The following is a 24,526-nucleotide window of genomic DNA, read 5'->3' as shown; positions in this document are numbered from 1 at the left end:
AGTCTTTTAAATATGCATCTGAATTAAACTCCTATCTGTGCTGTAAAACTACGGCTATGTAGAAAACAAATCCAATTACGGCCGAGTCAATTGAGAAAGTGACATCAGATTTAATTACTTCTTTCCAAAGAAAATTACTTCTTTCAACTTTTTATTAACAAAACTCTACAGTTATTTTTATCGCTACAAAAAGGAACAAACTTGGAACAGAAGCTGTCTTCGTGGACTTTGCACTCCATTCTTTATACTTAGTACTCAGCTGAACATTTCAATCCTTTTTCTTATGCAAACTTAGGCCCAGAACATAAGCCAGAAAATGTTTTATGATAGACAGCACTTGAATTCGGGGTTAGAAATATCCCCACAAGTTCATCAAAATGGACTCGATTTATTTTATTTCAAGTTATTATTATAACAATGTCATCGTTATTGCTGAACATGCATAGAAATAACTGCAGAAGTATTGTGCTTTCTCTCACTGTAGGGAAGATGTTTCTTGGTGCAATGGAAATAATGCTACTCTGATGTTATAAAGTGTTGAAGGCACAATTCCACTTGATTCAAGAATTCTAGAGCTTTTTTAGGAGTGAATAAAGCTTCACACAGAGGGTGGCTGCCTTTGCTCCTCAGATGAGATCTACAACCAGTCAAGTTAGAGAGCAGAGTGACAGATAAGGGATGAGACATTGACTGTACTCTGTGCAAGATTCGGGTATTTGCTTCCTTGAAAAAAAGTTCCTCGTGTATAGATTTGGCGTATTCTCTACATATACAAAATACAAGAGCCAGAAACCTTAAGTGTCTGTTTCTCAGGAAATTAGACTGGAATCTTAAAAGCTTCATAAATTTATATTAATATCTGAGATTGGCAGTTACCCATTTAACAGGAAAAAAAAAAAGCTTTAAGATGTTTTCAAATGTAATCATACATCACCCTGATGGAATAAATGGTGACAATTAATTTCTTGCTGAGCAGAATTGTACAGGAGGCCTGGGAAGAATGCTTGATAATGGCGCAAGGAAATGGATATCATTTTTATTAGCATGAGATAACTGTAACATTTTAATGTAAAACTCACCCAAAGAACTCTAGAAATCTAAAGTGAAATGAAAATACAATCTACTGTCTCCTTAAAAGCATATCAAATATGTAATGCTGGCCCAGGCGGGTATAGAGTCCTGAGGGAACTGGCTGATGTAGTCTCCAAGCCACTCTCGATGATATTTGTCAAGTCATGGCAATCATGTGCAATCCCTGGTGCCTGGAAAAAGGCAGAGTCACTCCCATTTTTAAGAAGGGTAGAAGGGATGACCCAGAGGACTACCAACCTGGGAAGAGAGGGAGGTGACACGAGACAAGCAGCATGATTCTGTCATTCTGGCACCCAACGAATCTCGCTGGTTTTGTTGGAAAGTACAAAATATTGTGAAGATGAAGAACCTTAGCTGCACGAGGCATCATCTTTCTGATTTCTAAAACACTGGAGATGTTATTTAAAACTGGGAAACTTGGAAATTTAACAGTGAGAGGCAAGGAAGTAAGCTGAAACAGTAGAAAGAGGTAAACATCTGTACAAAGACACTTCTGGTGAAATATTCACTGGATAGTGTCTGTCTCCAGGTAGAACCTAACACAGATGTTGTCTTGATATGTATCCTGCAGATAGCTTTGAGAAGTGAGACTACTTTACCCAGCTGTTGTGCTTGTGTCAAGTCATTCCAATATTCTTGATGGAGACGACCTGAAAAGTAGTAATCGTTTCAGATGACCTTTTCTCTTTAGATATGTCAGTTTGCCTATCGAACATTTCTCTGAATGAAATTCACCTTTGTGAAATGAAAATACTTATTTTTCTTGTGCCTTGCTGCTGCTTTCTGCCTGAATGAGAAATGCTAGCCAAGAGGGTTAGGTACTTAGCAATGTGGATTCTGTTTGGGACTTGAAGAGCTACAGTCCCCGGGTGGAGGTGGCGTTTCGGTTTCTAACCACAGACTTGGGTTTTAATGAGTAATGCTGAAGACTTTTCCTGCTTAGAATATCTCTGTATTGATAACGTTGGTAATTACCACAGTATAATAATAATTAAATATTATTTCTTTTTAAAGCGTTATAATTACAGCTTCAGGCAGCTCACATATATTCTGAAAGTGTTGGTCTTTTTTTGCTGTTGATAGTTTAAAGGATGTGCAAAAATGATAGATGAGAGAACATCATCTCTGTGAGTTGTCAAATGAAAGTTCACTTTGGGCTATGTGTAGTTAATCTGCACGTGAATCAGCAATCTTCTAAAGCACAGAAAGCTATTTCAGTCAAGTCATAAAGGTAGTGTAACTTTGTCTCTGAACCCTCAAAGCCTCAGTAATATTTTGTTGAGATGTGCACAGTAGGTCTAACACCATTCGATCATAGAGCAAAGCAGGAGGTGTGTTGTGTGGGATAATGGCTGTGATGACTGTTCCTGGTAATTCTGTAACCGTTCCCTTGGTTTGGGTTCCACGTGCAGGGGGTTGGCCTCTCAGTCCATGGACATTTCCGAGTTGCAACAGAAAAGACAGTTTTTGCAATGCCAGAGACAGCAATAGGTAAGTGGATTTTAACAAGTTCTCATGCGTTAATGTGTTTCACCTTTTCATTAGAGTTGTGTACACATGTGCACAAGATCAGTTATGCTGTTCCTTGTAAGTAGCATCATATAAGTTGCATTTTGGTCTTACAAAAACTTTGTCAACTTTGTGATGTATGATAGAAACTTTTACGTCCCTGAGCTATGTCCAGAGGGTGATATGCTTCAAGACAAATCAGACCAACTCACAGTGAACCTTCATGTGAAATCGTTCTGTTCCCCTTGAAAACAGCACTGCCAGCAATGGAGTTTCCATATAGAATGCATTACAGTCTGACTTCTGGGCGCTTGTTAATTCTTTCTCTGTCTGATTCCCACCTCCCTGCTTAACAACGAAGTTTATGAAGATAGCTTAAAAAAGACTGACAGTGTAGTCCTTTTGCATATAAAATCATTTTAATAATAAAGACACCTTCTTTATTTTCTTCTTCAAAGGTAAATACGCGAGTAATCTTATGCTAACCAAGACGATGTACTTTACATATATTTCCTGTGCATGCAGGGACTTATTTAAGCAAAAATAGACTGTGAAGATGTGTAAAGTAAAAGCTTAGATCTTGCTTATGAAGGAAAGTAATTAAAACCCTTTTAGGATCAATCAAAGTAAAACCACTGAAATCTGTTTGGATTTAAGGGCTGAGCTGTTTTGATCTCTGTGGTGTATGTTTAAAATGTCTGGCTGCTGAGAGACTGTATTAATGCAATGGTTTGTATGTTCCCTTTCAGAAGACATTGTACCTCTGTGGTGAAATGAAAACAGTGCTCATTGAGCTGCTGCATTTTCACTTACACACCACCGTAAATAAAAAGTGACATTTATATGCCATTTTGGAAATAAAAATCAAAGTTCTAGACTGTAGGCGTTTCCTGCTGATATAGATAACATAGGAATGCAGTTTCAATGTGGGAGGGTGTGGACAACCCTTCCCTGGTGGGAAGAACAAGAGACATAAGTATATTGTAAGAAATTGTATATTGTAAGCTGTGAGGTGCTGCTGGAGTACTAGCACTTTCTTGGATATCCAAACTTTCAGCTTTCTGTAACTCATTTACAAACAAAACTCCAGCTGCAGCTGCAAGAAGAGGTGGGGATGTGTGGCAGCTGCACAGACATTTCACTGTGAGGTGTGTTGTTGCATGTGTGTGAGAGCTCAGGTTGCAGGTCGGTGTTGCAGCCATGGGCTTCTGGCCCGGCCAGCCCAGCACACGGTCATTTTCTTTTTAAATTAAAAAAGGGATTAGAGAAACAATTGGTTAAAAACATCAAAAGGAGAAAAATGTCAAGTGTGTGGAATATATTGAGGAACCCAATAGCTAGCACAAAGATCTGGGGAGCACTGGTAAGAGAATTAAGAGAAACACAACAGGGTTTTACAAGAGTGATATTTGAAGAGGCAAGGAAGACAGGATCCTCACATGGGGTGCAGTAGAGGCCATAGAGCATCTGAGCAGGTTTAAGTGGATTAGCTGCACGCTAACCCTGCTTGTTAATACTGCACTCATTAAAGAGAACTTCAATCAGTTTAGTTTCATTCACCTCCAAAGCAACTTAATTAATCAACTTAATAGTTGAATTGGAGTTAATTTTCCTGTGTATGGGAAGGGCCCTATAAATCACCAAGATGGTTTTTCCTCTGAAATCGTAGGGAAATTTGTGGGACCACAGGGAGAATAATGCTTTAGCATCAGTATTTTAATTGCAGCAACAGGAGAAGGTTGTTGCAGTCCTGGTGGAGAGGGAGAATGATGTAACTGATTTTTTGCTTCGGAAGGGATTTGTGAGAGTATTTTCATGTTGAAATAAAGGATTTGTTTTTGCAGTAGTAGGGAATCCAAGAGGAGAAAGGTGAATAGAAACACAAAATGAAATGACAGTCTTTGCATCAGCGTTATAGATAGGATGTCTTGAACCAAGGAAGGGCAATGCAGAAGAGACTATTCATAAGGTGACTGTAGGGGAGAAAAGAATGTAGGTGATGAGCTACAGACAGTACAACTTCGGGCCTTTAAAGGCTGCCAACAAGACGTTGAGCATTTGAGAAGAGCTGCAAATAAAATGAAGACAGTTGTCTGGCACATCTGTAAATTATGTGCCAGTAAAAATGATGCAGTTTGGAAGGTGTTCAAGAGTTTGCTTTTAGGAAGGGTTTAGATGGCAGAGAAATATTCAACCAAGTCAGGGAGAAACTGACATGAGAGCTGTGCCCGAGTGTGGGAGATGAAAGCGAGACAAGCGGAAACAAGCGCTCAGTTACATGGGATGAGATCTTCTCCCTTCATTTTCTGATTTGTTTTGTTCCATTCGTTGCAGGCCTTTTCCCTGATGTAGGTGGAGGTTATTTCTTGCCAAGGCTTTCAGGAAAGATCGGCTGTTTCCTCGCACTGACCGGATTCAGGCTGAAAGGAAGAGACGTGCTAAAAGCCGGCATCGCCACACATTTCGTAGAGTCAGCAAAGGTGAAGTGCCAACCAGAGCTCACGGGGGCTCAGCCCCGCGCTGCTGCTCACAAGCTGCAGAGCCTTAGCACACCAGTATGCCCCAGCAACTTGAGCGTGTGCAGGAGCCACTGTAGCTGGCCCTGCTGTGTGACTGGGAACCGTAAGGGACTCTCAGGCTGTCACTGCAGTACTTGCCAGCTTGTGACAGCTTTGCTTGGAGAGGGAGCAAATGCTGCCATCGCCACGATTCTGCTGTTTAAGGCCATGATTTATTGAGCACAACTGAGTTACTTCTGAAATGGTACCCTCTGCCTTCATCTTGTCTTACTACCCCTACCACATCGATGGCTTTCTAGATGCAGTCTAGACAGCAGTATCTGAAATGAGGTTATTTACACAACTGCAGTCTTTCATTTAGATAACAGCCAAATCATGTGTTCTTTATCAGTCTCCTTAATAATAGCCTGTTTCTTGCAGTGGCTGTAAGAAAATGTAACGGTTAGCATATTCCATAATTCAGACATCATGCTCCTGTACTCCAAGTGTAGGACAAAGGGCATCTGATTCTCTTTTGCCAAGAAAAGACCAGTGACTGTCATTGTGACTGCACCGTGGCAGCTGGTTGGGTACGCAGGCTGACAGGGAGCAGTTGGAGCAGTGTGTGGTTGCCAGGCTTCCTGCTCTCAGGATACCTGCCCCAGCTGCTCAGTGAGCAGGCTCAGGAGCAGAGCGTTTTGCTCATCACTGCACACAAACCCAGAGCCAGGTTCTACACTTCTGAAAAGTGAACTCCAGCTCCTTGTACTGGTTACTTGGTACTTCTTTAAGGCCTGGCCAAAAGATTGTGTGGGTTTTTATAATAATAATAATAATTATTATTATTGTTTTGGTTTTGGTAATAGTGTATAGTTACATACGCATATATAATACACACATGTATTTATACTATATAGTACTGTTGTCAAAGCAGTAGTAATTCAGACAGTACATTTTATTTTGCTTACTTTTAATTCTGATTTTCCATAGCTGCCTGACTTAGAGAAAGACCTGATAGCATTGAAATCTCCTTCAAAAGAAAATATTGCAGACTTGCTGAACTCTTACCACATACAGGTATTCCGATTAGTTACTGAAATCAAGTAGAAATGTTACTTAAGTGTATGTAAGTACAATTTCTTTTTTATGCTAACGATTATTGGTTCTGTGGTGACAAGATAATAGGTTTCTAAGCTCCTTGTACTCTATGAAATAATACTTTGTAGCACCAATGCCTGCAGAAAATTTAAATCTGCCTTTTCTTTTCACATTTTTTTTGTTTTATTTTGTATCCTGAAAATTCCTATTGTGGTCAGCAAACCCCTTCACTGTATATATATCTGGGCTCCCAGCTGGTACCATGACGGTGCAGAAAAAGCATCGCTGCTTAATTTTTGTGTCATTTGTTTTTTAGCACACTTTGCAGAAGGCAAAATGTACTGCCATTAGCAAAACGTGATGGCAAGCACAAGCTGGGGAGCTATCCTCTAATGAGACAAGTACAAACAAAATGGGGTAGGCCCACGGTTGTTCTCCAGAGGCTGCAGAAGTCACAGTGCCAGATATGAAATGCTAGGCTGCCTGCTTTGAAGTGATTGTTTTCTATTTGTTGGCCTGAAGAATTATGCTATCTTTGTGTATTTGATGTGAATTTTAGCGTGGCTGTGACACGGCCCATCTGCAGGCAGGTTTGAAGCCTGAACTTAAGGGCTTCAGTTTTTCCAGTAATTCTTCAAATAAACCTTGAAATAATTAAAAGTCTGTAACTAAGCACAGTATTGGTTTGTAGGATACGTATTAGCAGCGTGCAGATGCGTTCTCTTGAAAGCATCTTTAAAGCAACAGTTTCAGGGAGAAAAGCATGCTGTTTTCTCAGTGGACAAACCCATCATTTTGGGGGGTGAATTTAACTAGGCTGGCAACATGTCATTGGTGTTTGTATTAGCATCATGTAACTGTGGGCATCACAGGGAATGGGTTTATCCAGAATCTGTTTATTTCAGAAGGAAGGAAACTTCTGGAGTCGAGCTGGGTTTCCCTGTGAACAGTCACCCTGAGTGCTCCCCAGCTGACTGAATTGAAAATGAGCAGTGCCTGCTCCTCCTATTTCTGTTTTAGAATTACTGCGTTCATAAGTAAAGGTTGAATAGAAAAATAATGTAGATAAGCTGGTACCACCAAATACTTTGATACACTGAAAGCTCTGAAAGAGGAGTGATTCTGTGTTGCGGTGTGCCACTTTATGAGATGACATTCAGTGGAAAAGGAAGCTGCCTGTCTTTGGTTAGCAGAGCTGAAGTGATGGGGATCCTCCTTCTGGCTTTCAGCTGCTGCTGTAACATCTGCTTGCATCCTGAGCACCTTCATGCCAGCAGACCTGCAGCACTCGATGGCCTTTGCACACAGATGACCACACAGTGAGATAAGCATATGTTGTAGTTCAGAGCCAGCACTGCATTATGATGGCACCCTTCACCTTCACTAGATGAAACAAGAAGTTCATATATGTACTGTAAAACAAATTCGTGAAAGACATGGTACAGACCTCCAACGTTCATTTATCTTAGCATATTTCTGTAACAAGGAGCTGACATTTCTCAGTACTGGTAGGCTTTTTGGACAGCTGAAATAACGAAGTAACATATGTGTTTGCTTTTTGAACAGACCAAAATTGACCAAGAAAAGGAGTTTGTGCTTGACGAACACATGGAGAAGATCAACAGGTATTCAGAAATCTCTTCTATTCTTTTGGGTTGGAAGCCTGAAGTTAAATCCAGTAACAGTGTTCCACAGATAAGGTGATAGAGATGCTGTTGAAGGTAGCTGTGTCAGTATTTGCTTTTGGTGTGCCTCATCTGATGCTCATTAAATATTTCAGTCTTCAGCATATTAAACACTTGATTCGTACAAGTCTGATTCATACAGCCTGATTCATACACCATTCTTTTAAGCAACATAGCACATTATTTTTTTTTTGTATTGAAGTTGGATGGGGTTTTGTGAGAGTAATTCTTCAGCTGGAAAGGAAATGTTACGTGGTACATTCATCTCCATTGGTGGAAAGTCATTTCTGTTCCTCATTTCTCTGTTCCTAGCATTTTGTAGGGGAGAGGAGGGCTGAAGCCACGAGACAGTTCATTTATTATTTTTCTTTCTCTTTTAGTATTTTTTCAGCAAATAGCATGGAAGAAATTGTTCAGAAGTTAAAGCAAGATGGTTCTCCTTTTGCCATGAAGCAGCTCGAGGTAATGCCTTATCCGTTATTTTGGTTAGAAATTGAAGCTGGGTCTGTGCTTTCATGCTGCAGAACAGTCTGTAGCTGCCTTAGTAATGGAAAAACGAACAAACAAAACCCAGCCCTCCATTACACCAGTAGGACACTGGACTGTGATCCTCAAGTTCTCACGTGTGGTTGTGTGAGACTGTAAGTCATCTTTTCCTCTCACAGGAATATTCCTGTGTGGAATGCCAAACTGTAAACGCTGTTGTGTGTTGTATAAAAGTGCAATCTAGTGAAAAACAAATGCCCTTTTCCCTTTTTTCCCACGATCAGGGGGTGATGGTAACAAAGGTTCCTTTTATGGCTTCTCATTTTATTGCCAGGGATTGGAATAAAAGAGTGCCAGCACAATGTTGTTCATTTTTCTTCCATTTCAGATATTTCATCTGGGCAAATAACACGCCATTTATCGTCAAAGGTTTTTTGTTGTTGTTGTTTTTAATCTTCTTTAATGCCCCTCTGACTGTTGGCTGTAGTCATTAGTCAGAAAACACGTGGTAAATACTACAAGCCTCCTGCGTGCTTCAGCCTCAAAAGCAAGAAGCAACTTATATGTAACCTCTGTATTTTCTTTCTCCTGTTGCGTGCCTGTATGTAGGTGCTTTGTGACTGTCTGTCTTCAGGCTGTTTGAATTCTGCTTACAGTGGGATAGAACACAAGCATTTCTCAGGGAAAGCTTTGTTTCAACTGCTGTTCCATTGTACAGAATCATTGTGTCTTACAGAGCCCTGGCCTGTAGTAAAACAAAACATACTTGTTTGCTCTTCATTAAAGATTTAATATCTTGTCTTTGGAACTCTCAAACACTTGTGAGAAGGGAGGAATTATCTTTGTGCCAGGCAGCACGTGTAGTACTTTAGTACTTTGCAGTGTTATCATGCAGATTACAAAAGCAAGATGTGATGAAAGAGGAAGCTATTTAGCACTCATATTGATTTTCTACTAAGCTAAATATCAGACACACTGGTCCCAGTGTGGTCATTTTATGTTTGAAAATCTGACTTGTACCTACAGAAGATGCAAGGATTCTGGTTGTGCTTTGTTGCTGGCATATGTAATGGCACTGTTAGTTCTACCAAATCCACTGCCATTACCCAAACCCTCTCCACCCACTCACTCCGTTTGCAGCCTCCAAACCTACATCTTCCCTAGTAATAAAAGCAGTGTTTTTTTGTTCCTCGTGGTCTACGATGCACACTTCCTTCATAAAATTAAGTTCTAAATTTAAAATATCACCTACCTTGCAATTACAGTTGTGTCACTGATACATTTTTTTAATCCCTGAACCAAAAATATGGATATTTGGTTGCACATTTAGTTCTATTTCGTAGGATTTTATAGCAGATTTTTGCTATTATACGATTAATACTTGAATGGCTTTCATGCCTGAACAGTTCTCTAGTATTTGCTCCGCATAAGAAATCAGATCTTGTTACCATAAATTGCTTCTGTCCACTCAGAAAGCTGAGAAAAAATACCTTCTGGCAGGGACAAGGTTTGTCATTGCAAACACGTACGTTAACTTCAGACAAGTTTCCAACAAGTTCTGTACTGAGTAAGAAGTGCTTGCAGATGGATGACTTGTGTGAAGCAGCTCCTTCCTTATCAGTAGGGTCACAGTACCAATAACGTGTGCACAAATGATATTTTCCTCTCCTTTGTTTATTCTTTTTCTTTTTTTCCTGCTGAGCATTATCCTTTGATACAGACCATAACTGAAAGTTTAATTAGGAGGTACTCATTGGCACATCCATACCTTGGATATAGAGATACTTTGAGCATTAATAAAGTGGAAGTACTGCTTCTGCTGTATCCAGGTACGCTGTGAGCTGTGCCATCCTCTTCTGGTATCCTCTTCTGTCCACACTACAGTACTGCTGCTTTTTACCTTCCAGATATGCCTGCCTGCTAGGCTTCCACCTGTCTGATTCTAAAATAGGCTGCTCAGATGAGGAGCACGTAAGGTTGTTAAGCCAGTCACAGGGAACTATTTACTTCATCCAACCAGAGGTGCTGAGTGGGATCAAAATCTGCAAAGCATCGCGTTTGAGTTGCTTTTCACATGCTGCTTTTATAGAGCTTTTTTGGGGGGGCAGGTCAGTGCAGCTTCTGAGCACTTTGTGATCTGATCACCTTCATTGGTAGAGAAGGACTTCCAGTGCAGCATGCAGAACACTGCAGAGGCTGTGAGAAGGAACAGACACCATGCTGAGAGCAGCTGGCTCGCAGGGATGCAGACACCAATCCCTGGAGCTCTAAATGAATGTGCAGTAGGTGGGCGAGATAGATGGTGGGGATGAAGCTGGGTGGTTTCCTGGGAGCACTGAATTCAAGAAAAGAAGCACTTAAACTGTTACAGACCAGTAAGAGATTTATCAGTCCCCAAGCAGCTTTCCAGCAATGCTTTGGCTAGGTTTATCCAGAGTCACTGCTCAGTCCAGACCAACAGATGCTTTGGTATTTCAGAAAGCGAGTGGTGAATGTCTTCATCCATTGCAAGAAAGGTGATACGAGAAAGGTTTTAACTTACAGCAAGCCTCCCCAAGGACCCTCAACAGCTCAGGCTCAGGTCAGAAACTGCAACGGCCTTGGAGACAAAGATGTTCCAGCTTTTTTTCTTGTAAGGGACTCCACGGAGTCAGACCACTTAATCTGGTCATCTTCTGGTGGTATCTTACTGGAACTCAGATGTGCTGTAAATTCAGCTCTGTAGCTTTCAGGTTCATTAACACTGAAATCAAGATGGTCTCAGAGATGCTAGGATAAGTGTCAAATACTTGTATGACAACTCTTTTGCATTTTAGTACTCCCTCTCCCACGCCAGCCTATCCTGTCTCCTTTTCAGGTCTGTTCCCAAGCACCAGTCCCCTCCTCCTTTTTGTACAGAGGATTTATTTATAGACATACACTGACTCACTTTTCTGCATTACCACCTACCCATTTTCTTCCCTTATTCCTCTTCCTTCAGCGTGATTTGTAGCAGTGTCTCCTCCACCTCCAGCCTCATTGATATGCCGAGATAGGCAGTGCAGTGTGCACATGACTAGTTAATCTTCCCCTTTTCAGTTCTTTTCCCCCTCATTTCACCTGGGGAAGCACTGTGTTGCCCTGTGCACACCACTTGGCTTGGTCTGAGCAAACACATTCTGATCTAGAAGACAAGAGTTTAAAACCAAGCAAAGTAGAAAAGCCCCAGTTCAAGGGGAAAGCCAGGTGTGCAGTAAGGGAAGGAAGGAGTCCCGTTAGGAGTTGCTACACATGTGAGAGCTGTGTCACGATGTACTCAAACAGGCATAGCTGGGTTCTTGGTCTGTTGACAGGATGCTACTTGTTAGCTTTACCAGGATTGGTTCTTTCTTAACTATTTTCTCTCTCAAAAATGGTCAACAAGCATCAAGCAGAACGACAATGCTTTTAAGTCTCAGTTCCACAGCATCCTGCTCGTACAGCAAGCACATGTTTTCCAGCTTAACCAGGCTAAATGGGTCACTGCTGTATCTGCTGGTGCCTGGAGAGGGAGGAAGAGTAATTGAGAGCTAGAAAAAACGTTGATGTTGATGACTGGAAAGCTGCCATTCCAGTCTGTGGGTAAGGAGTCTAATGTCTGCAACGAAAATAATGTAAAGAGGCAAATCTTACCATCTGCCACCTCCCAGTAGAGTGGTAAAAATGTCCTAATAATCTGGAAGAAATGTCTATTGTACTGTGACTAATAAAGAGGTTTCAGTTGGGTTTGCAGGGGAAGGAGTCACATTTAGAGTAACGAGCCAAAGATCAGCAACCATAAAATTTAGCTTCTTTCCTCAACAGACCTGAGGCTTTGAAGTGAAGCACTGTTTTATTAACCAAGCTTTTGTCCTTCTCCCCCACCCCTCTACTCTTTACCAGCATGCTGTTAATTGAAGGATAGTCATGAAAGCCAGATTTACAGCATTTGTTTGCATGCCTTAGACAGATCCTGTCTGTTGCATAATATTTATAGCCCGTAGCTCTGTCAGGAGAAGGAGGACCTCCAGGCTTCCCATCAGCAGAGCAGGGTGGGGCTGAATTACTGCACTGTCTGCTGGTCCCATACAAGAAGCCTGTGCAGCCATGCATCTGGGTTTGATATCTTTTACGTCATTTCCCCTCTTGTTATATTGCAGATGGTCATAAAACACTTACAGTTTGTGGCCAACCTTGATGGTATTACCCTGCTATTCTACCACCATAGTAATATCAGCTACAGCATCAGTAACATCTAAGAGCAATTCAGACTGTATATATATATAAACATTTTCCATAAAAGAATATAATTGCCTGTAACACTCGCCTCCACTTCTCAAAAAGAAATAAATAAATACGTGAGGAAATGTCTGTCAAACTGCTCTGGGTTCTGTAGCTGGCAGGAGCTGGGTTAGAAGTGATGGGATCTGAAGAGTTCCAGGCTTCCCAGAGAGCTTGGTGTGAAGTTTGTGCAGGTCAGTTTGTTGAGGATGACAGTATGGTGGCAGGGAGCAGGAGGACTGGGCAGCCTGTAGAGGAGCTCAGGCAAGAGTGCCATCATTTACTCTATTTGAAATGCAAAAGGTTTTCAAATGCACCTAAGTTGAAGAGTATGGAAATAATTCAGTTGTTCCTGTCTTCCCCAGACTCTTAATAAGATGTCGCCTACATCCCTCAAGCTGACTCTCAGACAAGTCAGGGAAGGTGCTTCCTTGAGCTTACAGGACGTGTTCACGATGGAGTACAGACTGAGCCAGGCGTGCATGGTAAGCAGGATGCAGACAGCTGTCGGGGCACTTCTGTCAGAGTCAGGGTTCATGGAGGTTACACCAAGGGCTCACACTTATTTCCAGTATCCATTCTGTGCATTTGTCAGGCTGACTCTTTTTTCCATTTCCACATCTCTGTACAACTCAAAGGAGACGACATTAATGACAGTCAGATGGGAATGGCAGAGGGCTGCTGGCAGGAAAACCATGAAGTTGCATTATAGAAAGAGTTCTGTATTTGGGCCATACACTGTAGGAATCTGGAGTTCTTGCACAGGTTTCCATTAAACAGTTTAACTCTCAGTTCCCATCAGTAAGATGGGCCAGCTGCGTGCCGCTGCCTTTCAGGATAGCTGTGTTATGTTAAAAAAGAGGCTTCGGTGCTACTTGTGGCAAGGGCTGGGCACTTCGAACAGCCGTGAGCGGGTGCACAGAGGGCTCATACTGCATGAGAGCTGCTCCATCAGCAGGGGATGGGTGGCAGCAGTTCTGGCTGTGTTTAAGCAGAATATGTAACTCTTCCACGAAGAAAGAGAAAGTATGGCTAGGAAGTAATAGTACAGGTAGAAATTCACTGGGTCCTGAGAACTTGCATGTCGGATGGCAGTGGGAAAAGGAAAGATGGGATCAGTAGAGTTTATCCTGTTACAGCTCGGTCCTTTGTCTTTCAGAAAGGCCATGACTTCTACGAAGGGGTTCGAGCAGGTAAGCCCACAACAAACTAAATAATCTATCACCTCACTGTGTGTTATATACCCAAACTAAATAATCTATCACCTCACTGTGTGTTAACTTCTGGAGATGGAAGTGTATGCAGCAGCAGCCTAGACAGCACTTGCCAGCTCTCCTTGCTTTCGGCTTTACTTGGTCTAAAGGTTTCATTTGGTACAAACGAGCAGCTACAGTGTTTCCTTTGTGACCTCTGTCCTGAAGGTTTGTAGCCACCTACTAACACAGCGCTGCCAGAAGGTTTCAGGAGGGCATTGGGAAAGTTCTGAGCATATTTGATGCAGAAAGGAGTAACTGCTGAGCTGTTACTTCTGTGCCAAGTGGTAGTGCTGCCATACGGCTGGCTCGGCCAGCTCTGGCCTGGTTTAAGAAACCAGGACTGAAAGTCAAGAACAAGTGTTTGTATAGAATATGGTTACGACTGCTTTTGGCCACATCAAAAATTCCTCTCAGTGAAGGTGTCTCGCTGAAATAAAACTATGTCTGTAGGCTCACTGTTAAATAATTCAGCATTTGACAGCGTTGGTCAGGATAGGTAGCAGTAAGAGCAGAGCAGCAGCTCAGCAAGTTCATTCAGGGGACACATACCCGTGATTCTGCTGCTGATTCAATGCACTGTTTGTCAAACCCAATGTCACATCTGTTAGGAACTGCGGGAATTATTTATGTGCTATTCAGCACAAGATGAAACAAAACAAAAGCATTTTCTTCTCCAAGGAGCTTACAGTACAAGACATTTGCAGAACACTTTGGGAATAAGAGGTGGGAACCTGGCTTTTAGTTTTCACACAGTTATACACCCAAGTGTGTATTGTCACCTCCTCCTCACTCTTTATATTTGTCTTTAAAATCTGCTTGTGTTGTGGAGGTTAGTTTGTGTATTTCCTGTTAGTAATGCTGTATTAAAGACAGCCTAGGGATGAGGGACTGAAAGTTCTGCACGTCATAGGAAAAGCTTCTTTTATTAATTAGTCTGCAGCACTCATTAACAGAGACTCCTTTTAGGATTTTACCACACGTTGAGAAGTATGTACTTTTCATTGTGTTGGTAATGGGGAGAATGATACCTTCAGGAGAGCATATTCCTAGGATACATTCCAAATCACCATGTAAGCTTTCACAGCTGCTGCAACGGAGTTATCTGGGAGGATACAAACCTCGAGGGCTGGGAGCAGGGGGAAAACCAAACCCACTCCTGATTTGTAATGCGCAGTGCCATTAAACCATCTGGGGACAGGTAGAGGTCAAAAGCAGATTGCTTCTCACCGTGCACACAGTAAATCCCACGCAGTGCTGTAAAGAAAGCAGCTGCAGGAGCAGCAGTTGGGCACCTTCCCTTCTGACGTGGGATGATGTAGCAAAGGCTTCACCGTGTCACAAACATCCATCTTTGGTTTGGAAGTGACATTGCTGAGTATTTCGCAGAGTCAACCAGACTGAGTGAAAATGACTTTACGGATTCGTTCTTGAATTCCAAGCTCTCAGAGCCAGCTGCTGACCTTGTCTGCCTCAGAAGGACCTGTCCACAAAGTGAACTTAAAACACAGTTACCAGATGTTAGCTTTTGAAGATGGTCTTTCAGCAGCCGTGGCTGTAGGTTGTGTTTTAGTAGCAGTTTTTTCCTACTTCACATTTTAAAACAAAACTCTTCCCTAGCATACGTATTAAAAGCTGACACAAGGGTTTTAAAACTACTCTGATCTGGGGTCAGAGTTGTCTTTTAGCCTGCTTTCCTTGCAGACAGATTGAGAACCTGCTGCAAACCATGTCTCCACTCTGCTACTTCTGTCTTAATGAGCTTCCCTCCACCTACCTCAGAAGGCCCCGGAATTCCCGTTCCATTCTCATGCAGAGATCTCAGGCCGGAGAAGAACAAAATACAGAGAAGTTATTGCGGTGGAGGAGAGCGTTCACGACACTATCAAATAATAAGCATTTGAATTGAAGAAAGATTAAACATTTGATGGGAGGTAGCATTAGGATCATTCAGTGAGGCCAGCTGTCAGCCTGGCTGCAGACCCAGACAGATCATTGCGTCTGGCCGTGCAGTGCTGCCCTGCCACCGAGAATTGCCCGCAGTCACTGTGCTGTTCCAGAGCTGAAGCAGTACAGGGTGCACATGGACTTTGTCCCACTTCCATTCTGATGTAAAGCATCTCCAGTCAGTGCTGTTGTTTGTAGGGAACAGCTGAGCTGATTCCTGCCCGTCTGTGGTTGTGAATTGAAGAAAGTCATGAGATAAGTGCTGTTCCTGTGCAATAAGCAGAGTCAATTTGGGGTGGTTTTGACCCAGACCAATCAGTGGCTTCACATCACCACGTATGAAAAGAAGTGTGAAAAAGGGTAAAGAAGTTTGTAGAATCATAACTTTTCAGCTAGTAGGCAAAGTACTTAGTTAACAAATTAAAGCACGCTGCTTTTACGGAATTACCCATGTAATTCTACAATGTCTGCATAATGAATTTCTACTCCAAGTCAGCACTTTGAGCCCTCACCCTGTACTCGAGGAAGAATGGGCTCTGTGCTCTGATTCACAGCTCTATCTTTCTGTGCTATTTACAAGAGGAAAAGCTCTGGAAAGCTGTAACGCTACTGCAGTGATTCCCCTGGGGTGGCAGCCCCAGCTCCCCTCCGTGCAGGTGGCAGTTCAGGAGCTTCTGGAGCAGAAAGGTGCATTCCCAACGCTCTGACGCACGCTGACGTTTCTCTCTGGTGCATCTGTAGATGTGGATGCAACCAAAAGTCATCTTACTCAGAGAACGTACTCACTGCTGTGCTTTTCTGCCCGCCCCGCAGTGCTGATTGACAAGGACCAGTCCCCCTGCTGGAAGCCTGCTGCTCTGGGAGAAGTCAGCGATGAATTCGTGGACAATTGTTTTAAGCCTCTGGGAAACAACGATCTCAAGTTGTAAAGATCACATCTATTGCCATCTTACACATCTGCTTCATTTTATGGTATAAAAACTAATAACAGCACGATGAAGTTTGACGGGGCTCTTAGCCAGCCTGACTTGTAATTCTTTTTTGCATTCAGTACCATTCTCTTTTGTTATGCAGCTTGATCACATCTCTGGTTAATAAGGGAAAAAAGACTTGAAGGCAAATAGTTGATTCTGACTGCTGTTAGACAATGATGGATGTCTTAATTCTTGTGGGGAGACAGCAGGGCTGAGGGCTGGATGCTGGAGCAGGAGGTGAGGAGCCCACCGTGTCTGTGGGGTGTCCAAGTGGGATTGGGCCCGGATCCTTCTCTGTGCAATGAAATTAAGATATACTTAAAGCATTAAAACACAGCTACTAAGTTAGATGCCAGACATGCTAATTTCGTGGTGTTAAGTAGACTTTTAAATCAAAGGTCAGACTGACATACCATTATTAGTTGGAGAGCAAGGAATTGTATTGATTTAGCATTTGGTCCGTGTGCAGCCTTGCCACGTGATGCAGACATTGTTTCAACTATCATAATAGTGCCAAAGCCTCGAGCACATCTCTCATTGCTTGTAAAACCTATTTTGTGAAGCACCACTGATTGCACTGCGTAATGAGCTTCTCATGCTCTCAAGCATTGCTGGAGCTTTCCCTGCTTGCAGTGGTGCAGAAGGCACAGTCTGGCAAGGAGCATGCTGGTGGCAGTGGCTGTCCAGCAATTCCAGCAGCAGAGGTGAATGTGGCCCTGATGCTCAGGTGGCTGCAGTGTGGCTGCACCAGGCTGGCTGGCTTCACTTCCCTTTGTGCCCGGCAGCATCCTGAGCTGGAGTTGTCCCTGTCTGCTGGCTGGGAAACTTGTCACAGGCAGGAGGGACACCCGGGGTGTGGGAATGGGCACTCTGTGCCCGGGACGGACCTAAGGCACTTCAGCTGCTGCTCTCCAACTTGTGCCTTTTTAATCAAATAAAAGTCGTATAAGCAGATGGTCATTTTAATTTTATTTGGTCCACAAGAAAATATTTTCCACAAAAAAATCTTGTAAAAATATATTGCAGTATGTTTTATTTGAGAACACACGTGTGCTGTACTACAGAGAGGTCAGTGTTACAAAGTTGTGCTGCAGTTGATGTGCTCCAAACCATTCCGAGGGCATCGTCAGTCACACAGCACCCCCTGTGTGCGTCCCACAGGGAGAATACAGAGCACAGACTGAGCTCCCCAGCAAGGGGTGTGTGTACTTCAGGGCACGCCAGTCCCTGTGAGTGCCGTCATTAGCTGAAACAGTGGCACCTTTGCTCTAAAAGCTGAGTGCAGAACGGTTTGAGCGAAGGTAAGCAGGCAGGTGGCACTCCAAAGGTGAAGCAGCCTTTCCTGTTTCCTGTTCAGCATTAGGCCTGGCAGCACAGCAAAACTCCAGGAGTCTGCATGCAGCCGCTTCCCACCTGCTGAATTTCAAGGGGTGAAGTCTGTGTCAGAAGGTTCGCAGGACAGCCGCGTTCCCGCTCAATCCACATGTGAGAGCGAGCTAAAAAAGAGCACTGGAAACAGTCCCTTTCTGCTGCTTAGCGTGGCTTCAGAACCACATCAGTCACGAGGACTGCGTGCACCGTTTAAAAATAGTAACAGTTTTCGCCAGTATGGAAAGTGTGGTTTTTTTTCCTCTAAAATGAAAACATAAAATGGAAAGCACTTGGATGCAGGAAAAAAAATGACGTGGCCGATACACTGGCCTGAACAGAAAAAGGAGCTAACGGGTGCTAAAGCACACGAGCTTCCTACGAGGCAGTCACTTTGCCTAGAACGGCAGCAGAGCAGGAGGTCTAAGGAGACCAGTTTGCCTCCTCGTCCCAAACCCAACCCCAGACAGCAGTGCAGTGGGTCAGGCCCGGGCCCTGAGGCTCACACAGCCCAGCTGTGCCCCAGTGTCCCTGGCTCCACCCGTGGTGCTCAGCCTGCGGGAGCTGAAGGAAGGCTGTTCTGAGGCTGTGACGCTGCGTTGAAAGTGCAGCCACAGTCCCATGAAATCAACACAGCCCCCTAACCAAAGAAATAGAAAGCAAAGCAAACAGCTTTGGCTCGAACGCAGCCATTACATGTAATTAAACTCTTACTGCAAGATTTTAGAGAATAGCCTTCATGCATTTACAGAAGCCAGAGCATCTGTTAATTACAACGCGCTATTTATCAATACTGTAATGTTTCTCACTGGTTCTATTAGGAGTGGAAGTTGAGTAGGATCATAATCCATATGGTTCCCTGAATACTATTTGGTTTTACAAAGCGCTTCTCACCGCCTTCGGTATTTTGTGGTCTGTAGGCCTGCTAGAGTCGGAGAATCAAAGTGAAGGCTACAACAGCAGCTGCCTTTGCTACATGGAGGTCACATTTCACTTCAGCAGAACACAGGTTTGCCAAGCATACCGTTCTCATCACCTACCACCAGGCCACATCTTTTTTAGTGCAGTACATGAATATAATCCACGCTTTGTTCTGAAGCATCTCCGGGGCCGCCGTGGCAGTGCTCCGACAGTTGCGAGGCAGCTGCATTCTTCCCATTTTCCTTTTTAACACTGATTTCTGATCACTCATAACAAAGACAGACAACACTCACCACGTGGCTGATAACAAGCAATACTCGATTAGTAGGTTCTACTGTATTCCACAGGGTTTCCTAACAATATAGATTAAAAGGCAATTTTTTCCAGCCTCTCCTTGCAAGTACATCCAGAGGAGCACTCTGCTGGGTTGCAGCTGACTTCACTCAGCTTGCAGCAGCACAGCCACGAGCTGCTCACTGAATCCAGCCCGTGGCAGCCAGGCTCAGGGCACATCGCTCTCAATGAAGGGGATGTCGCTGTATTTGCTCTCTGTCACTGCCCACTGCTTCACTGCCTGATCGAGAATCTCATGGGAGAGGCGGTGTGCGTAGTCCAGCACTATGGTGCTCGACGCTCCTCTCTCATCTGCCATCCCTGCTATCAGTGATGATTTCTCCCCTTGGGCGCCGTCCCTGCTCCCTTCCACCCGGACAGCGTTTGACCCCGCAAAGGCATCTTTGGATTTGATGCATCCCATGGTACATTTGAAAACGCAGCTGCAAAATTCAGCTCAACGGCATGTTTTCATAACCTGGAAGTGGCTTCCTCCTTCGTTGCACTGCGCTGCTGCTCCTTGCCAGGGGTCGCACTGCCTCCACCAGTGCTTTACTTCTGGAGAAATCTGTCAAAACAGCGTTTCACAGAAATGCAGTAAACAGTTCCCCGTCCTCAGCGAGCAAAAAGGGGAGCTAAATTCACCGCAGAAGCTGTAAAACCAGCTTCAATAAACCTGTGCACGGTGCACACAGAATGGGTTTTTATCACTAACGTCCATCTACATCAGTTATCAGGCAGAGCCCGAGTATAATTCAAGCCGCCCTGGAATGCAATTCCCAGTGTGCATCATGAGCTACAAGCCATCTGTGATGGTGTGTGTGCAATAGAACCGGACAGGGCTCGGGGCTTCCACACAGATGAGACAGCACTGCTTTCCTCAATCTGAACACAGATGCCATTTAACTCCAGCGACTGCTGCTGCTACAAAAGTAAAACGAAGAAAGAAGAGCCCCACACAGACAAAAGCACCAGGTAACCAGCAGCTGACAGGACTCGGGATACATAAACGCCAGGAGATCTGCTCACCTTGCCCAAACAAGTCTGTAAGAAGCACACACTGACACGACCTCCACGTCTGGTGCACAGGAACGTGCCAGCAGAAAACTCGACCTTTCTCCCTTCACCTGAGAGGGTCCTTCCTTCAAACTGAGGATCTCAATTGGCAAGCCCCACATTCCACTACGTGTGGCTTTGTTACTAACCCACGGAGCTGTTTCTCAGGCTCCTTCCTCTACAGGGGCACAGCAGAACTGTGCGCTGTGCCTGACGTCGCTTGGCATGAGCTTACCACTCCCCAGAGTTAGTAGACTGCCAGCCAAAATAAAGACTGTGCTGCACAGAAACCAACTGTTCCCTACTGTTTCACCCAATGACGTTGTACTGAGGTCAGCCAAAGTTAAACATTTTTTGTAAATAGCTTTTGAAAACATAATCATGGCAAAGATATTAAACTTTGTTTATTTCCTTTATATGCTGAGGGAAACAGGGGCTCCAATCCAGTAACCTGATGCCATGCAAACACTGAGAGAGGAAATCCCATTTGCGGGCAGGTGAGTGCAGAATGACTTACATTGGAAGGGGCCTCACAGATCATCAAGTTGGGCAGGATTGCCAACCATCAGATCACGCTGCCCATCCAGGGCCCCATCCAACCTGCCCTTGAATACTTCCATAGACAGGGCATCTGCAGCTTCTCTGGGATCCCCTGTCCAGAATGACATGTTGCAGCACGTGCCAGTGTTTTAAGACTGAGCAGTACAGCCATCTGTGGTGACACAGACCCTGCTGCAGGTGGTTTTACCTGACACAGAAGATAGCTACGCTATCGTTGAGATTGTTACGGTAAGAGCTTGATATTAAATGAGTAAAAGAAAGGATTCTCTCGACTGCACAAGGAACTGAATTTGTGTCCCTGTGGAGGTTTATGAAAATCCGTGAGGTTCATACCCACGTCTTTCAGCCACATACACTGATGAAACTTATAATGCTGACAGAACGTGCTTACAGACCAGAGGCCAAGGAGATGCCTGAAAGCCATTCAGACTCTGAATAATTCAAAACTTCTAAATAGTTTAATCTCATACATTTCTAATTTCAATATTTATCATTAATAAAACATTAATAAAAAAATTTCCACTTGCCCTTCTTGAACATTACGTAGCTCAAAGCATCTCATATGGTAAAGAATCACTGAACAGCACTGCTGATCCCTGAGAGCAGCAGTATTTATCCACACTGAGGAATACACAGGCTTCTCCTATGGCGCAGATACACTGCCTAATCCCTTCTCATTATACTCTGCTGGTGACAGTCAGAAGTTTCAGATCAAATCTCACAATCTCCCTGGACTTAGCCAGAACTATAAGTGATAGAGATTTAAACCTCACCTTCCCCTAACCACAGCTGGAATGCTGTATACTCTATGACACAGGTGATATATTAGCATGTTTCTGTCACTTTGATCTCTCACATTTTATCTGATGACTATCTGGATTTGGCCCTTTTATCTATGGTCACAGCCCAGCCCTTTTCTACGTAATCCTTTTTTTGTGTTCTTTAGAGAAGGTCTGTTAAATATCAACCAGTTTTTGTACTTGATCATTGTGTGAAGATGTTTCAGTTCTACAGATGGAGATTCCCTTTCCTCTTTTTAAGGGACACCAGCAAATGAGTTGGGGCCTAGCGGAAACGTGGAGGGAATGTGAATAGGAGGACAAACATCTCCTGTACATCTACATCCTCTGTAGGACAGCATCTTCCTCTCAAGGACTTCCCACCTTCTTACCTCTGCTGTTTCATCTGGGCTAATTCAGACATGGGTAAGACTGCCTGACACAGAGGAAGGGGCAGGCTAGAAAATGGCTGGGCAGCAAGACGTGCAAGACAATTGAATTGTTTCCTATTGACTACTAGTTAGGCTTAAAAGCAAAGTTATCGACCCTGGTTTCAATCGCAGGCTGTTGCTCGTTTCATTATTTATGGAGTGCAGTAATTCCTAAGTCAGTGCAGTAGGTTTATATTGTTTGCCTGCTCTACTCTGGTTAATAATTGCTGGCACGTAAATGCTTGTAAATGAAGTTGTCCTCCATCTTCTGTCTGAGTTCCTGTTTTTCTGACAGCCACTGCTTGCACATATAGGATAAAGCACTGCTTCAATCCTCTCTGCCTATCTCATTTCCAGCGTTGTTCTGATAGAGATTTTAATATGTCTGGCTGCCTCACAAAGCACACATCCTTGGTGGAGGTGCCAGCACGACGTTTCACTCAGTAAGCACACAAGGCAAAGCTGGCTGATCAGAGTCTGTTTCATCACCCAAGCTCTCACTTTGTGGTCAGCTAAGTTTCAGAAAGCACTGCAGGGGAGGATCCAGGCTCAGGCCAAAACCTCTGTGGGTGTAGCTGCTCACCTGAGAAGCTCTCATGCTTAGCTCGAGGCAGAAGTTAGTGTGCTGCAATCTGTTGTGTTGAGCTGTTAACCTGGAGTTAAAGCAGCACCACCACAAATCTTAACGAAGATTCTCTTCTTAAAGACTGTTTTTACAAGAAATGAAATGCACTTTTTTCAGACAACTAAATCATCAAAGTTGCTGGCTGTGCTTGATTTCAGTGGAGCTACGTCAGTAAGCTCTTAAATGCCTCATTTAACTTCAGTACTATAAGTGGTGTGTGTTTTAAAAGAGTCCTGAAAACACAGCCCTGGAATTTCAAGCACGAGTCCAGGTGCCGTTTCCCGTCAGTCCCTACACACTCATGTACTGCTGTAATGCAAAGAGGGAGAATCCTGCAGGAGCTGTGCCATGCAGCTCAACTCACCTTGCACGCAAGGGCCACGCTGCCTCTGTGCCAGCCTTCCTCAGTGCTTCCTGCCAAACCGAGCTCATTTCTACTCACTGAAGGAAAGAAAACAGCATTAGAAAGATGCCTGCAATTTCCTATCGTACCATGCAAACAAGGGAAAAGCATTAACAGCATAATCACTGTTTTATTTTGATACAAATGTTTCTGTATTAAAAACTTCAACCAGAAGTAACCACTAAAGGATAAGCATAAGCTATCCAGTTTGGTTTTTCTCCCCTTCATACGATGAAGAGAAGCATAAAAGAAAGTTTTTGTGCCACACAGCAGCTCCATCTGTCATAGGCAAGTGAGTCCCAGCTCCCACGTACACGCTTTCCCTTGGTCAGACCTCTGAAAAATCTCCCTGAAGAGCAGTGCCACACTGCAAGGAATCACCTTCTTCAGTGCAGTTTTACCAGTCAGCTGATGAAAAACAAGTCCTACTTTTGGAAACAGCTCTGCGTAGCTGCACCCAGTGGAGCACAGTGGGTGATTTCTGCTGCCAGAGAACCGGGCCCCTCACTTTGCAACATTCCCACGTGGCTCCCTGGAACAGGGAGGCTCTTAGGTCCCCCAGCACCACGAGGGAAGGAAGCTCTGTGTGTTACTTACCAGGGACCTGTCTGCTTTGAACAAATCGTCCCTCTCATCCCGGATGGGCACAGACTGCTCCACAACTGGGACTCTGCAAAAAGAATCCGGACGTAAAACATTGCAGGCACAGAGTTCTGTATTATCACAGAGTGAGATGAATCCCTCGGCACCGGCCCTGCAGAACTCTGCTCGCCCGTTCACCCACACTGTTTGACTTCCTCAAAGGCAGAAGGATGACGCAGCACTTCAGACATCAGGCTGAGTGGCAGGCTGCAAGAATTTATGCCCGGTTCCTAACCCCAGGGCCACTGCGGGTGGGTGGCTCCTGTCCCCAAGGTCGGGTCGGGCAGGGTGTGGGACAGGCGCAGACAGTGCCCTGCCTGCTGCTGAGCTTACAGTCCTCTTCTCTCTGCCCCTCTCTGGGGTTCTGTGGGCAGCCAGGCCTCTACCACCTGGCAGCAGCCAGATAACCTCGGTGCTGTTAGCAGAGCAATTCTAGTACCCTGGTGTAACAAAGCCCAACAGGCATCGCTCCCTTCATCGGGCTGCTCAGTTTGCTGAGCTGATGGGAAAAGAAGGGGAGTTCAGTGTTTATTATAAAAATTCGTGTTGCAGAATAGAGACAGAAACGTGGGTACCTGCTCAGCACA

At 44.0% G+C, this 24,526-nt stretch overlaps 1 protein-coding gene and 1 long non-coding RNA gene across 4 annotated transcripts in view; one reads left to right on the top strand and one right to left on the bottom strand.

Moving 5' to 3' along the window:
• Positions 1-17,228, top strand: part of HIBCH (3-hydroxyisobutyryl-CoA hydrolase) — a 31,627-nt gene extending 14,399 nt beyond the window's left edge. For 2 of the 3 annotated variants that reach the window (XM_065750288.1, XM_065750286.1), the window contains 8 exons: positions 2,505-2,583; positions 4,936-5,081; positions 6,090-6,176; positions 7,764-7,822; positions 8,263-8,344; positions 13,012-13,131; positions 13,806-13,839; positions 16,660-17,228. In XM_065750288.1, coding sequence (XP_065606360.1) covers positions 2,505-2,583; positions 4,936-5,081; positions 6,090-6,176; positions 7,764-7,822; positions 8,263-8,344; positions 13,012-13,131; positions 13,806-13,839; positions 16,660-16,775 — 723 coding nt within the window. In that variant the 3' untranslated portion in view covers positions 16,776-17,228. The remainder of the gene's footprint in view (positions 1-2,504; positions 2,584-4,935; positions 5,082-6,089; positions 6,177-7,763; positions 7,823-8,262; positions 8,345-13,011; positions 13,132-13,805; positions 13,840-16,659) is intronic. The other variant, XM_065750287.1, reaches the window with a different exon arrangement.
• Positions 1,405-23,969, bottom strand: LOC136057553 (uncharacterized). The gene is made up of 3 exons (XR_010623042.1): positions 23,895-23,969; positions 23,259-23,335; positions 1,405-1,742 (listed from the first exon to the last, which is right to left on the bottom strand). It is a non-coding gene; the product is annotated as an uncharacterized LOC136057553 (long non-coding RNA).
• Positions 23,970-24,526: the final 557 nt, after the last annotated feature.

This window comes from Cyrtonyx montezumae, unplaced genomic scaffold (genome assembly GCF_038088225.1).
Source record: "Cyrtonyx montezumae isolate F1298 unplaced genomic scaffold, pur_monq_1.0 scaffold_7, whole genome shotgun sequence".
Taxonomy (NCBI): domain Eukaryota; kingdom Metazoa; phylum Chordata; class Aves; order Galliformes; family Odontophoridae; genus Cyrtonyx; species Cyrtonyx montezumae.
Note: the sequence above shows the minus strand (reverse complement) of the source record. Positions and strands in the feature narration are given on the sequence as shown.